This window comes from Papio anubis, chromosome 10, assembly GCF_008728515.1.
Source record: "Papio anubis isolate 15944 chromosome 10, Panubis1.0, whole genome shotgun sequence".
In the NCBI taxonomy this organism is placed as follows: Eukaryota; Metazoa; Chordata; class Mammalia; order Primates; family Cercopithecidae; genus Papio; species Papio anubis.
Genome location: NC_044985.1, coordinates 14,682,775 through 14,698,057, shown reverse-complemented (window position 1 = coordinate 14,698,057; position 15,283 = coordinate 14,682,775). Strand labels below are relative to the sequence as shown.

The 15,283-nt window shown below is 34.4% G+C and overlaps 1 protein-coding gene across 6 annotated transcripts in view; it reads left to right on the top strand.

The window, feature by feature from the left end:
• The window catches only part of DPP10 (dipeptidyl peptidase like 10), a 1,394,248-nt gene that overhangs the window by 1,350,179 nt on the left and 28,786 nt on the right, over positions 1-15,283 (top strand). For all 6 annotated transcript variants that reach the window (XM_017947907.2, XM_017947910.3, XM_017947911.3 and 3 more), the window contains exons 20-21: positions 11,791-11,985; positions 12,667-12,721. In XM_017947907.2, coding sequence (XP_017803396.2) covers positions 11,791-11,985; positions 12,667-12,721 — 250 coding nt within the window. The remainder of the gene's footprint in view (positions 1-11,790; positions 11,986-12,666; positions 12,722-15,283) is intronic.

Here is a 15,283-nt window from a genome sequence, read left to right as displayed (position 1 = left end):
ATTTCTGGAATATAACATTTTCCACATGTACTACGTTAATGCTTTGGTGTAAAGTATTGATTTTAGAAATCATGACTGAGTTCATGAATATTCCACAAGAGAGATCAAATTCTCAGCTCAGATTATTTAATAAAATTCTGAATTCTCATCAAAATGTTCACTTTGTGGGAAGTCTGTTCTACTCTGTATTTATTTCATGAATTCCTAGGGTTTTAGCAGATCGGATTGTCAGATGTAAGTTCATTTTGTTTCCCAAGGGTGAAGACATGTGTATTTCAATAACCTCTAACATCATTTGATCTTCTATTTGTTCATGCCACATACACATCTACTTTTACCCTCAGTTTCTTGCAAAAATAGTACAGATACTGTCTGATGTGGATGAAAGAGATCACTTATTGATATTGGTATTTGTCTCAAGAGTGATTATTATCGCTTTGCCATAGAAGGAGGTTCAAAGCTTAAATTTTAGGCTTATCATTTTTTGTATCTTCATCATTTAGATGGATGGAGAATGTACCTACATATTTGCTAATACGTAGAAAATGATTAAGAGGAAAAAAGGCAGTGGCATTTAATCTTGTTAATAGAAGGGGAGAAGGTGATCATTTGTTTCTATTTTTTTCTTGAACATATTTAACCCTGTTCTTTCACAATTTGTAGATAATACATCTTAAATGTCAGCATTAATTTCTTACGACTATTTAAAGTTGTACAAACTCAAAGTTGCTGTATTAAGAAGGTGACATGGGGGAAAAATCCAAATTTAGATAAATTTGTAGATAATGCATAAGCTGTAATATTCTTTTGGTGATTATTTTAACTGGAATATATATATGTATATGCATACGCAGAAATGCCATTTTAGGTCTTCTGTTAACATGGATTTTAGATATGCATGGATTCACAGAATTATATGAATGATATAATGTGGTTTCATATGAATGATATGGGCTTATTAATAGTTCCTATTTAAAACTTACATGTATACGATATATTTACAGATATACTATTGAATACTTTTTATAAGAAATATTGAACTTAATTTACAAAGTTCTTAGTTTTAGATGGTCATATAAATGTAGTCATTAATGTAAGGGTAATTCATAGTTAAATCAGTCTCTTTTTCTCTTTTAATTAGTTATTTGTTTCTAAGAAAAACATATTAGGATATAATATTAACTATATTATTTGTTTAACATGACTTTGAAAGGTGAAGTTAAAAATACTAAGATATAGTGTTTTCTTTCTTGGTAATCTCACAGAGCGCCATGTCAGAGGAGTACATCAATGACATATGTTATTCCAGGATTTTTAAAATAATATATTCTTCCCTTTTGACTTATATATAAAAACAGTATATTATGAATCATGTAAGGCTGTGTAGCATGTAAGTTAAAGGTTGTCTATCATGATGGCAGACTAGGCCAGAGCTCTAGGCTTTTCTAGTCCAACACACATATATTTCTGAGCAACAAGGAGTGTGCAAAGTCAGTTACTAAAAAATACAGAGCTTCTAGGAGATATAAAACTTGGGAAGAAAACAATAATTATTTATTTTTAAAACAAAACCACAACCCAAATAATACAATTGCTATTAACATAGTAAAGTTTTAATCAGCATTTTGATTTGGAATCATTCAGTCATTTTCAGCCTTGAACTTCAGCACTTGTTCTTCCTCTTTGAGGGCATTCTCTTATAGCCATTTTTTCTCATGTTTATAATGCCATTTTTATCAAAATTATAAATCTGACCTAACTGTAGCCTTCTTCATTAATCCACTGATTGAGTCCACGTCTTTGTAGCCTCTATGATTAGAGCTCTCAGTTGTCACCTGTCCCTCAGTAACACGGAGGAAGCATAATCAATTGGAAGTTGCTACATCAGCCACAACTCACCCTAAAAAAGTGCTCCCTTTGATTTTTAGCTTTTTTTAAATAAGGTTCCAATGTATTGCAAAGACTTTTTCCTTACTTATAAGAAAATGTGTCTCTGATTACCTCTAAACATTAATACCTTGAGAAAGGCTCTGCCTGCACCACTGTGACAGTGTATTATACTGACATAATCTCCCTCTTTTTCATCACATAGAAAGTATGTCATACAAAATAAATCTGTGTTGCACAAAACATTCTGCATCTTTGGGAATTAAAGTGATGAAAATTCTATTTGTACATATAGGTTAATGTATAGCTTATATATATTTTAATTTATAAGAGCACACGAAAAATGTCCATCTATATAACTTATAGTTTACAAACTTCCTATTTTTTTTTTTTTTTTTTTTGAGATACAGTCTCACTTTTGTCTCCCAGGCTGCAGTGCAGTGGCGCGATCTCGACTCACTGCAACCTCTGCCTCCTGGATTCAAGCTATTCTCCTGCCTCAGCCTTCCGAGTAGCTAGGATTACAGGCGCCCATCACCACACCCGGCTAATTTTTGTACTTTTAGTAGAGATGAGGTTTCACCATGTTGGCCAGGCTGGTCTCGAACTCCTGACCTCAGGTGATCTGCTTCTCTTGGCCTCCCAAAGTGTGGGATTACAGGATTGAGCCACCACACCTGGCCCTTCCTATGCTTTTATGAAAGCTTGTATTCTCAGAGCATTATGATTACAACAGGGCAGATATTCTAATCCCCATTTTACAGGTGAGGACACTTGAGGGACAGAATTGATGAGCAATATGCCTCATGTTGAACATCCTCTAAGAAGTGAAAACTCAACAACAATGTGCAATACAAGCTTTTATTACTTTCTCTCCCCCCAAAAAATTCTAAGGATAAAGGAATTTAAAATACGTGGTGTAAATTCAGAAAAAGGCCCATAATTAGAACTTAATAAATAAAAGAGATTTTTTAACATCTTAAATTTATAATCTTTTTCTGGGTAAGAATTCCAGTTTCCTTTTGCATTGAGGATATAATTGCTTATATGCCAAAGGTAATAAGTGAATATTTTGTTGAAGTCAACTTTTATAATTGTGTTCTCTCAAAAAAACTGGCATTATTTATCTATCTATGGCTTATAATTTACCTCTACGTGTCAGTTTATTAAGTTGTAAAATGGTTCTGCTAATGCCTTCTCATACTTAGTACTATAATCATTATTATTTCTATTTAACTGATGCAAAAACTGAGCTAAGATGTAAAATTCCCTATGTTTATATAACCACACTTTCCAGTTGATAAATGGATTTTTAGAATGTAGGTAAAGGATTATACAGTTAGAAAACCAATATTGTATCACCACCATCATTACTGAAAGTGTCATGACGCCCTACCAAGGATGAAATACAGGTTCAAAGTTAATAATTAGCATCCCTTCCTGTATTATCAATCCGTTGCGCGGGTATGTATTCCTCGATATATAGTCCACGTATTGTCAGCCTCAGTACCGTACTCACTACATTCCCATGCTGAATTGCCCTCTCCTTGAAAAAATAGAGAAATCTAAGTTTGTTGTGCAGATTGTCACCTGCTTCTTTTTTAAAGATACGCACTTTGTTCTATTTTTTTATCTAAATTGCCCCCCCACCCCCTGTTCCTGAAGTCAGCATGTAGAATATTTTCCATGATCATATACAAAGCAGACTTACTGCATAGGAGAGTCACATTGCAGTTATGTGCACATGAAAAATGAGATAAATTCTTCTGCCTTTGGTGTATTTATAAAATGTGCTAAGCTTTCTTTTAACCATGAATAATTTAAGTATGACCCTTTCTAAATGCAAGAGAATAGATCAAATGCTATCCTAGTTCTGTGATGATATAGCTATTCCCAGCAACTGAAAGAAAAGATCATCAAAGCCTCTTCCCTTTCTACTTACTCACCCACACTGTTAGAAATTATCTCAAATGGAAACTGGCCAAAGGATAGGAATTAACGTAGTAAGACTTTGACAGCAAAGATGATTAGGAGATTAGACAATTCCTTCCATTATATTGAACAATTTCTAGCTGGGAGATGTCCCTGAGGTCCTTTTCTATTGGTTCTATTCTAATATTTTCATGTGCTGTCTAAGATGTTTATCCTGAAGTTAATTTTGTGTGGATAATGCTAACAGTCCATTTTTGAGTTTTAGAGCTGGCTCATTAATATCCATGCTGTTCAGTGTTTCCACTTGTATAACAATAAACCTTTCATTTTTTTGGATTTGTACTATAGTACAAATAACTTCATTTAAACAATTGGACTCTGCTTTTTCTTCATTATTCTCATGATGCTCATTATGCAGCTTTTGCATCAGGCTAAGGAGACAATCTCTGGCTTTCATTCAAGATAAAGAGCAAGATAGTATCAAATTCCATTCAAGACACAGAAGAGTGCCTTTGGCCAATAATAGTTGATCATGACATGAGGAAAACTATTTCATTAAAAATAGAAGAGAGAAAAAAGGGAGAAGTAGGAGGAAGGCAAGGGAAGAGATCCAGAAAAAGGATTTCATTTTATTAATGCAAAACACACAAACATGGAGATCAAAAAAAAAAAAAAATTAAAACATCAAATATATGTTTTAAAAACATCCTTTAAAAACACAAAAAATTCTGATTAAGGAAAAACATCAAATTTCAGGTTTATCTGAAGTCACAGACAACAATGTTAATGACGCTAAAATGTACTGAACAGACCCACATATGAAAAAGTGAAAATACTTAAGAATTTTTTATTTAAAATCAAACTACAACTGAGTTCAGAGGCCCTCTGGATTTTAGCAATTTAAAAGCAATCAGTGTTACTAATCTAATTATGATGAAGGTCACAAGATACCTTCAACATATGGCTAATAAAATTGCAAAAGTGACAGACGCTCGTTCAAGAGATACATGCTGAACATCATATACATGTGTGAAAGGCACAATTTTTCTTTTCCATTTGTATGGCTATATAACTATAATTCAAGTCAGCAAAGATTTGGTTATGTGACATAAAAACTATCAGAATAATAAAGAGATTTTAAAATTATGTGTATTTGTGCAAATAGACTAGAGGTCAGGAACACTTTGATGATATAAAACCACCTTCCCTGAGAAACTATGTTCTTGAATAAGAGCACAGGAATTATTATTATTATTATTATTTTTAACAGTCTTGCTCGTTTTATTTCCTTTATGTACATACCAGAAGTGGAATTACTGAATTCAGGGTTTGAGTTCTCCAAGTCCTTGACAAATATTTTCCTTTAAGTGTTTTTTGTTGTTGTTGTTTTGTTTTTTGTTTTTTTAATTTAAATTTATTTATTTATTATTATTGTTATACTTTAAGTTCTAGGGTACATGTGCATAGTGCAGGTTTGTTACATATGTATACTTGTGCCATGTTGGTGTGCACCCATCAGCTTCGTCAGCACCCCTCAACTGATCATTTACATCAGGTATAACTCCCAATGCAATCCTCCCCCCTCCCCCTCCCCCCCTCCCCATGATAGGCCCGGTGTGTGATGTTCCCCTTCCGAGTCCAAGTGATCTCATTGTTCAGTTCCCACCTATGAGTGAGAACATGTCTGGGTGTTTGGTTTTCTGTTCTTGTGATAGTCTGCTAAGAATGATGGTTTCCAGCTGCATCATGTCCCTACAAGGACCACAAACTCATCCTTTTTATGGCTGCATAGTATTCCATGGTGTATATGTGCCCACATTTCTTAATCCAGTCTGTCACTGATGGACATTTGGGTTGATTCAAGGTGTTTGCTTTATTGTGAATAGTGCACTTAATAAACATGCGTGTGCATGTGTCTTTTATAGCAGCATGATTTATAATAATCCCTTGGGTATATATCCCCAGTAATGGGATGGCTGGGTCATATGGTACTTCTAGTTCTAGATCCTTGAGGAATCGCCATACTGTTTTCCATAATGGTTGAACTAGTTTATAATCCCACCAACAGTGTAAAAGTGTTCCTATTTCTCCACATCCTCTCCAGCACCTGTTGTTTCCTGACTTTTTAAAAGTCAGGAATTATTGATGCAGAGTTGCATAGATATAGACAGATTTGGGTGGCTCAGCTTCTAAAAGAGGAATGGAAGGTGAAAGATCGAGTCCCATAGTGTTATCCAGAACTAGGTTAATAATATTGAACACCTACACCAAGGACCAGGCACTTTACAAAGCTACATATAGAATCTCATTTAATCCCTGCCATAACTCTACTGGCTAGATGCTATTATCACCCTGTATACCAAATTAAAAGCAAACTTAGGCGTAGGTGTCTAAAGCCACTGGATTTGGGCTCAACTCAGTTTGATTTGATCCCCATATCACCTGTACCTTTTCACAGTGACATGCTTACTTCCTTATAAGGTCTAGGTCATTAATGCAGGTAATTTTTCTACAGGTTTGACAATGAGCAAAAGTCTGAGAATGAAAACAGATGAGTACAAGTGATTTGGAGATAAATACAATTTGAGAATTTAATTTATGAACAGAATTTTCTATACATTATCAGGTGAAGATGGGGTCTTGGTAGCGATATGAACAACCTTGATCATATCAAATGCTTTCCTGGTTATGACTCATAAAAAAAAAATTCAACCAAAAGTTACACTGTAAATAAACCAGGGTGAGGTATTTGAAGATTATATTAACAATATCCCTAATGGGAGAAGATGGGAATGTGGTCAAGAAACAGTTCTCTGGTAGGAAAAAAAATAATGTAATTCCTTACATGATGAAGTAAATACAGTGTATGAGAAAATTCATTCAGCCATTCTTCATGTAGGAAACTCCATCTATGAGAAAAAATTTAAAAATAATGAAGAGATAAATAGAAGTAATTGGCCCAAGAGGCCCTTAGCCAATATGTGGATCTATGTGTACCTACTGCTTGAAAGAGGGCAAGCTTCATTATACTTTAGATATGCTGCAACTAAATCATCACGGATTATAAGTCTCTATAAAGTAAATTTTTAATTAAACCAAGGCAAATATTGTTTAAAGCTACTATCCTATGTTAATCTAATATTCTACCTGAAATGAATTGTCATGAAGAATAAAATTGAAGCATTGATAATTGATTATGCTTCAGAATATAAGGTAATATTGTTCTTTGCATATTGTTTCCTTTTCCTTACCTTGATTTTTATTCTGTTCTTTACCCCTCCTTTCACATTCTTTTAAAATTCATAATGCCTACAATAAAATTGCAACCCTTGGTTCTCAAGGATTCTAGCTCTCAAACAGGTACTCGTGCCACTGAGTGAACTTGTTGTAGGCCTAGAAAGAGCGATGAACTGAGATGACTAGAAAGCACTTATCTCTATGTCCCTTCTTTCCACTGTCCCATTCGACATGAATAAGCAGCTGACAAATTTTGCCATGCTTTTGACTGGTCATGGGAAGTCCTCTCATTGAATAATATTCTTCCTTCTTTTTATTATAACCAAAGCTTTACTGAAAAGGATAAGTGCTTTTAAAAATGTGCTGCCCTGATAATTTGTGTTCTTAACTATTTACCACCAAATATTACTTAACAAGGAAAATAATAAATAGAAATAAAAAAAGCAATTAATTGCTCAAGGTACCTCAGCACATTGGTAATGAAATCAAGGACTAAAACCTTAGTCTTCCAAATATAAATTCAATCCTCTTTTTAGAATTTAATTGAAACACCTTGTAAACCTGATCAAACATGTAGTTTGAACAAATCTCTACACTTTAATCCAGTTTTGGTATATTATTTTGTTATGTCATGAAGAGGTGGCTTGCTCTGTCTTTTTAAAAATCTATTGAGTATTGTTAGTTTTATTCCCTTTTTTCTATATTTTATTATATTGTGAACTCATCCAAACAGACACATTCAGTGTTGAAGGTATTGAAATAGATGAGGATTCTGCCCTCAAAGACCTTAACTTCTAAGAAAAGTTTGCAGTCTTAATTTGATTCTGCTGCTTGTGTTAAGAAATAGACAAGTTTCATATTGCTATGACCTTTTCACTGCTTAAAACAGATGGAATTGTTCTTTTCACCACAAATTTCAACAAAGTTGTATGTCCCTACTCTCAACCTTGAAACACCCTTCCTACTATGAATCTCCAAAGATTTCTGAGACAGATAAAAAAGCAAAATTGTGTAGAAGGAAAATGAGGGAGACACTCAGAAAGAAACAAAAATAACTAAATCAATTGGAGCTCAGCAATCTTGCACAGCCAATACACACATGAGTCATGGTACCCATTTATTATAAGATAGATGATTTGTCTGTAGTACATTCTCTGTGGTCATCCCTAGCACCAAATGTTTTGCTATTCCTCCTTTACTGAATAAGTATTCTTTGCTTAGCTTTATTTGTAAGTCTAGTATTTTCTGCTCAACACTTTGTAAACAAGTAATGCCCCTCATTTTCCTGCACATGCCTGGTTTGTTCCTTATAATGTCAATGATTAGCATGATAATCCATGGTCTTTTAAATGTATGTTGAAATAGATACGCCTATACTGTGCACCAAAGAAAAAGAAACAACACCCAATTAGATCACCGAAATGGGTTCAAAATCTTTGGTTCATAATGAATTGATACCACTTCGTGGTCTAACATTTAAACCTTGGAAAGATTAGGTTAAAGTTTAAAATGGCAATTTAGAGAAGAGAGCAAAAGAGCGCAATTGTAGTTTTCTTCCATGGGTGTTGCAATAATGAGTAAAGGATTGAAGGGTTTGTTTTAAAAAATTTGTAGCCGCTTACTAATTGTGAGTCTGTAAACTATACCTTATTTTAAACTGTATCTTATAATAATTTATTTGCCTACCATAAAATGTCTGACTTAGTTACATTTTAACTAAACATAACTTAGTTGTGAATTTCTAAAATCGCTGTGAACAAGGCAATGTGTCATATATAAATTGGAAAGTTATATCTTTTAAATAAACAAAACATTTTACATTGCTTTAGTGCTGCTGCCAGAGTTTAAAGGTGAACAATCCTGCCTTAAAAGTTAGTGACACTCTGCTGATCTCCAAGGGTCTGTTGATTGTATTTTTTTAGTATCCTTGTAAGGCTTTAAATTTCATTGGTCGAAATAGAAAATGGGAGTACCTCTGGCATAATAGCTCATATTACACAGCAATTATGCTTTATCCATAGATATTGTGCATTTAATTATTGTACACCTAGCCAGAATTCTTTACGTAGTTCTCCATTTTTAACTGTAACTCTAAAGAAATATGCTCAACATAAGCAAAATTAACTTCAGATAAAATAATAAAAAACAGTTTTTATTGTCCTATAAATCTAATCATGGTTTTGTTCATTATACTTCATAAAGTATTTTCAAATACCTTATGCCATTAATGCTTACAGAATGTCTTTGAGGGAAACAGGATAGTATTTTCCATTATTATAGACACAGACTGAGTCCCAGTGTTTCAGGTATTTTTGCCTATGTTCATAGTGAAGTTGGGATTCAACCTTGGTATTTTTACTCAGCTTAGTATTCAAAGGTGAAGTTAATCTTTGGTACCTGTTCTTTGTAAGTCAAAATATTTGCAATAAATCCACAAGCTTCAAAATACAGTGTCTTTATGTAAGCTCAAGACTTTTTAAGACCTTTCAATTTTAAACTTCATCTGAGTGTTTTTCCCTAAAAAGGTCTACTTCAACAAGCATTGGCCGTGTCCTACGCATACTAGAAATTGCGCTAGGCATAATGATTCCTGCTAGTTCTCAAATGTTACACAAGCTCTATCAGGATCAACTGGACAACTGGAAAAAAAACAAAAAAAACCCAGCAATTCCAGGCTTGCTTCTGAATAAAGACATTAGACTTCTAGGTTAGAGCGTGGGGACATGGGTAGTAACAAATTTCAAATTATCTGATCCAGAGCCAAGGTTGCATAAACTAAATACATTTTAAAAGAAAATATAAGAGAAAAGAAAAAAATATCTAGGTTGCAAACACTATGGAAAGACAAGGCATATTTCTATTTAATCACTGAAGATCACCATTAAATGAGTGATTTAGAAAAGAACGGAGGAGAGTTGTGATTCATTAATTTCTATGGCACAGTTTATTTATGGTGTTTCTTTATAATACATCTCATAATCCATATAACAGAAAACTTACTCCCAAAAGGTTTATTAAATTTTGGAAATATAGAGTGCATGACATAATGGATCTTAATGCTTAGACCACAGAAGGCATTTATATTAGTTTGCTAGGACCACCATAACTAAATATCAAATATCACTGACTGGGTATCTTAAACAATGGAAATTAATTTTCTCACAGCTCTGAAGGCTAGAAATCAAAGATCAGTGTGCCAGCAGGATTGGTTACTTCTGAGGGCTATCCTTGAGTTGCAGACAACCACCCTCTTTGCACCTCTTCATGTGGTAGTCCCACTGTGCCTGTGCACCTCTGGGGCCTCTTGTGTGTCTAAATTTCCTCTTCTTTAATGGGCACCAGTCAGATTGGATTGGGGCCCACCCTTATGGTTTCATTTTAACTTAGTTACCTTTTTAAAGGATGTATCTCCAAATATAGTCACAATCTAAGTGACTGGGAGTTAGGAATTCAACATATAAATTTTGGGGAACACAATTCAGCCCCAATAGCCTTTAATAATTTTCAGTTGCTCTGTGTTTTGTCTGATTGTCTCCTTACTTCTTTATGTAACTTACTGGTCCCAAACAACCCCTGTATCTGCTTGGTTTCATTTGTTGATGAGAGGTTTATTTGCTGTAGTGAAGCTAATAACCTAAAAACTTGTTATTGGATATGGTTTGTGTATTGGGGCTTCTAGATAAACATTTACATATTTATAAATTTACATGTAAATGGTAAACATTTACATGCTCTTAAAAGAGGAAGGCAGGAGAGTTTGGTGTTTTTACCTTGAAGAGTGAGTAGGGTGGGAATTTCTCACAGGTTACCCAACTAACAATGGAGATCCTTTTAGAGTTGGATGTTTGAATGCTCTTCATATCTACACACGCACAACTGCCTGTTGGAACTATACCTAGGTATGAACTTTGACACTCTCTGTGATTGTATCAGAGTTTGATTTTTTTTTTTACTTTTTCTGTATTCTAGAAAATAAACTAATAAAAATTTTTAAGCTGACATTTTAAAACTGTACCTTCTTTTCCTCTGGAAAGAACATTCATGCTTTATTATTTGTGTGTCTTTTTTTCCTTCTGGCTTTCAAATTTTTCAAACATATATGTCTATGCTTCTTGCTGTCAACTTTAGTGATGAAAAAAGAATTTTTCTCGCTGCTTGTTTAAATTTTCCTCAGTGAGAATTCCACCACAAAAACAAACAAACAAAACAATTCAGGAAATACTAATGTAGTTTTCTTTTTAGTTTAACATTATTTATGGTTGTATATTTTCTGTTAAATTATTATCAATTATTTCATAATTGGTTCTGCTATCAGGCCCTTCAGCCCTTGGAAGCCATTTGCAAGACATTTCTAAAATACTCTGGAAGAAATCCAATAAAGACAGACCTGTCTACCAACTTGACAGTCATTTATTTAGAAATGCCTTTGGGAAAGTACCATCCATTTTTCTTCATTTTTCCCCATTGAGAAATGAGCTAAACTAATTTCTACTACAGTGTTAAGTCATACTTTCATTTTATTCAGGGAACTTTTCAATTACAATTTTACAGAGGAAAATACAATTTTACAAAGGAAAATTGTCTTTTTACCTTCAGGTTTATCATCAAGAATTAACAGAAATTTTAATAGCCAGCACAGTTCTTTCCCATTACTTAACTAGTGAATATGAAAGCTAAAATTTCTACCAGATTTTCAGTTGCTCTTGTTTTGGTCCAATATGTTGGTATTTGCAGGGATGAAGAACCAGGAGGCCAGTTGGTTACAGATAAGTTCCATATTGACTGGGATTCCGTACTCATTGACATGGATAACGTCATTGTAGCAAGATTTGATGGCAGAGGAAGTGGATTCCAGGGTCTGAAAATTTTGCAGGAGATTCATCGAAGATTAGGTTCAGTAGAAGTAAAGGACCAAATAACAGCTGTGAAGTAAGTGGGTGCACATTTTTCTTCTGTTTTCTATAATAACAGAGTCTAAGTATATACATATAATATTACTAACCCTGACTCAAGGCTTCTATTTTGGTGACTAATCAATGTTGTAAGGTAATCATAAAACCTATTTCATTTTTTTCAAGTACCTGTCACCCTTACTGGTATAATAAAATAATTCTCGTATTTCCCCTCTGGAATTAAAATTTACTTTGGATTTATGAAAGTAGGATACATTTTAATTATACCACTATATTATGTGTTTATAGTAATCCACAATGTCTGTTATATCCTCAGTTAATCACAATTCTTGAAGTTTCACAGATACCATTACCACACTGGCATGAATGTGTGACCTAAGAAAGTTAGTGGGTTCTTTATAATAGCACACAGAAACCAGATATGATATGGTTCAGATGTAGACGTTGATTCAGTAGGAATGGAACTGGGCCTAGGCTTCTGCATTTATAACAAGCTTTCAGGTGATACCAAACTACTAGACCATCACTTTGAGTAGCAAGATTTGGGAGTATATGACCCTTATACATGAATAGAGCTACAGTTAGTGAAACATTTCTAGTCATTAGCTATTGTTTTGGATGTATGCATGCCAAGTAAACATTTGTATACACATTTAACTTACAAAGATACAACTATTGTTTTTCTTTTTCATTGCAGATTTTTGCTGAAACTGCCTTATATTGACTCAAAAAGATTAAGCATTTTTGGAAAGGTAAATAGTGGAAATGCTGAATCTACCTTTCTAAGTATATCTGTGTATCTATCTATCCTATTACACATTCACAGGAGGCCAGTTGGTTACAGATAAGTTCCACATTGACTGGGATTCTATACTTACTAACATGGAGAACCTCACTGTAGCAAGATTTGATGGCAGAGGAAGTGGATTCCAGAGTCTGAATGTCATATATATGAAATACATAATATAATGAAGCATGTATATGTACACATATACGTATTGTTTGTATGTATGTATGTAATTACATGCTTCATTATATTATTATGAATTATATTATTATTATCATTATTTGGAATGATCACTTTCTTAGATGTTTTCCTTTTAAAAAAAACACGAAAAACAAATCTTTCGTATATGTGTTGTTTGTATGTATACATATGTAATTACGTGTATGCATTGTTTGTATGTATACATATGTAATTGCATGCTTCATTATATGATGATTCCTCCATATTATCCTTTAAAAATGTAATAGCATAATTAATATTATATACAGTCAGTCATTTATTCATTCAATAACTATTTATTGGGCAGTTAGTTGGCACCTGGTGTTAGAAGTAGAACAACAACAGGACAAAAGGGGGCTTTGTTTTCATGAAGCTTGTGTTCCAGAAAAGGGAAACAGTAAAGAGGTAAATGAAAAACACAGTTTCATATAGTAATAAGCCTCATAAGGAAAATAAAGAAAAACCGATACATAAAAGGTAACTGTAGAAAAGGCCAGTGTCATTAGACTGAGTGGTCAATTTAGGCCTCTCTGATGAGGTTATATTTAAACCTATACCTAAATAACAAATGGAAGCTGGTCAAATAAATCTCTTGAAGTAGAATATTCTCCATAGGAAAAAAAAAAAAAAAAAAAACACTAGCAAGTATCGCAATCTTAGGAAAACAGACACAGGCTGAGAAATGAGAAATGACCAATGTGCATAATACATCATCTGTGCTCTCTGCACAATATTTACTTATTGCAGTAACTGTTGTGTCAGGTTCAACATTATTTTGACAGTGGAAAAATAAACCTCATGTAGATATTTATTGAGCTTGTTTTTTATTTTTGTTTTGTTTTTTTGAGATGGAGTCTCGCTCTGTTGCCAGGCTGGAGTGCAGTGGCGCAAACAGGGCTCACTGCAACCTCCGCCTCCCGGGTTCAAGTGATTCTCCTACCTCAGCCAACTGAGTAGCTACAAGCACGCGCCACCATGCCCAGCTAATTTTTGTATTTTTATTAGAGACAGTGTTTCACTATGTTGGCCAGATGGTCTCGATTTCTTGACCTCGTGATCCGCCCACCTCGGCCTCCCAAAGTGCTTGGGATTGCAGGTGTGAGCCACCGTGCCCAGCCTATGAGTTTAACAGATCAGTGGACAATGTATTATAAAGGTAAAATGATGAAAGGAAAAGGAAGACCTTGAACTATTTTAGTTTAGAAATAAAGCAAATTCTTGGTGTTCATGTATTTAAACATATGATATTTTCTACTATTCATAAGTAACCTAGAGATCCATGATATAAAATAACTGGTAACTTCAATTGGGGCTTAAATTTTGGTGGTACACACTGACAGGTGGGTGCAAAAAATCCACTTAAATGAGTAAAATACAAATCAGTGCAAATCACGACCATCCCCTCTCCACTTCAGACATCTGCAGTGTATCATGCCTTTGCAGTATTTTACGCTTGTTGTCAGCAATATTCAACAGATAAGTAAAAATATTTTGTGAGCATTGCTCCTCCAGCATAACACAAACAAGTAAATAACTGAAAGTGCATCCCTAGTAGTAAAGATTTGTTTTTCGTGGTTTTTTTTTTTTTTTTTTTTTTTTTTTGAGACGGAGTCTCGCTCTGTCGCCCAGGCTGGAGTGCAGTGGCCGGATCTCAGCTCACTGCAAGCTCCGCCTCCCGGGTTCACGCCATTCTCCTGCCTCAGCCTCCCGAGTAGCTGGGACTACAGGTGCCCACAACCGCGCCCGGCTAATTTTTTGTATTTTTAGTAGAGACGGGGTTTCACCGTGGTCTCGATCTCCTGACCTTGTGATCCGCCCGCCTCGGCCTCCCAAAGTGCTGGGATTACAGGCGTGAGCCACCGCGCCCGGCCCGTTTTTTTTTTCTTTTTAAAGGAAAACATCTAAGAAAGTGATCATTCCAAAGAAATGGAAACCCTAGACATATTAAAAAGTAAAACAAAATCCTGTCTCAGACTGCAGCACTGTTAAGCCTTAGGGACATTGTGCAAGGTGAAGATAGCCAGTCACAGAAGGACAAATACTGTAACATTCTACTTATTAAATGAGATATCTAGAGTGGTTGAGTTCATGAAAACGAAGAGTGAAATGGTGGTTGCTAGGGTTTGAGGGGAGAGGAAAAAGGGAAGTTGTTTTTTAATGGATATATGATGGATATATAATAACGGCAAGAATGTAAACTAGTAAAGTAAAAGACAAAGATAAATAGGGAACAACCAAGCCAGAAAATGCAATTCACTGAAAAAAAAAAAAAAAAAGAGAGGGATGGAAGGGAGACAAAAAGGGAGAG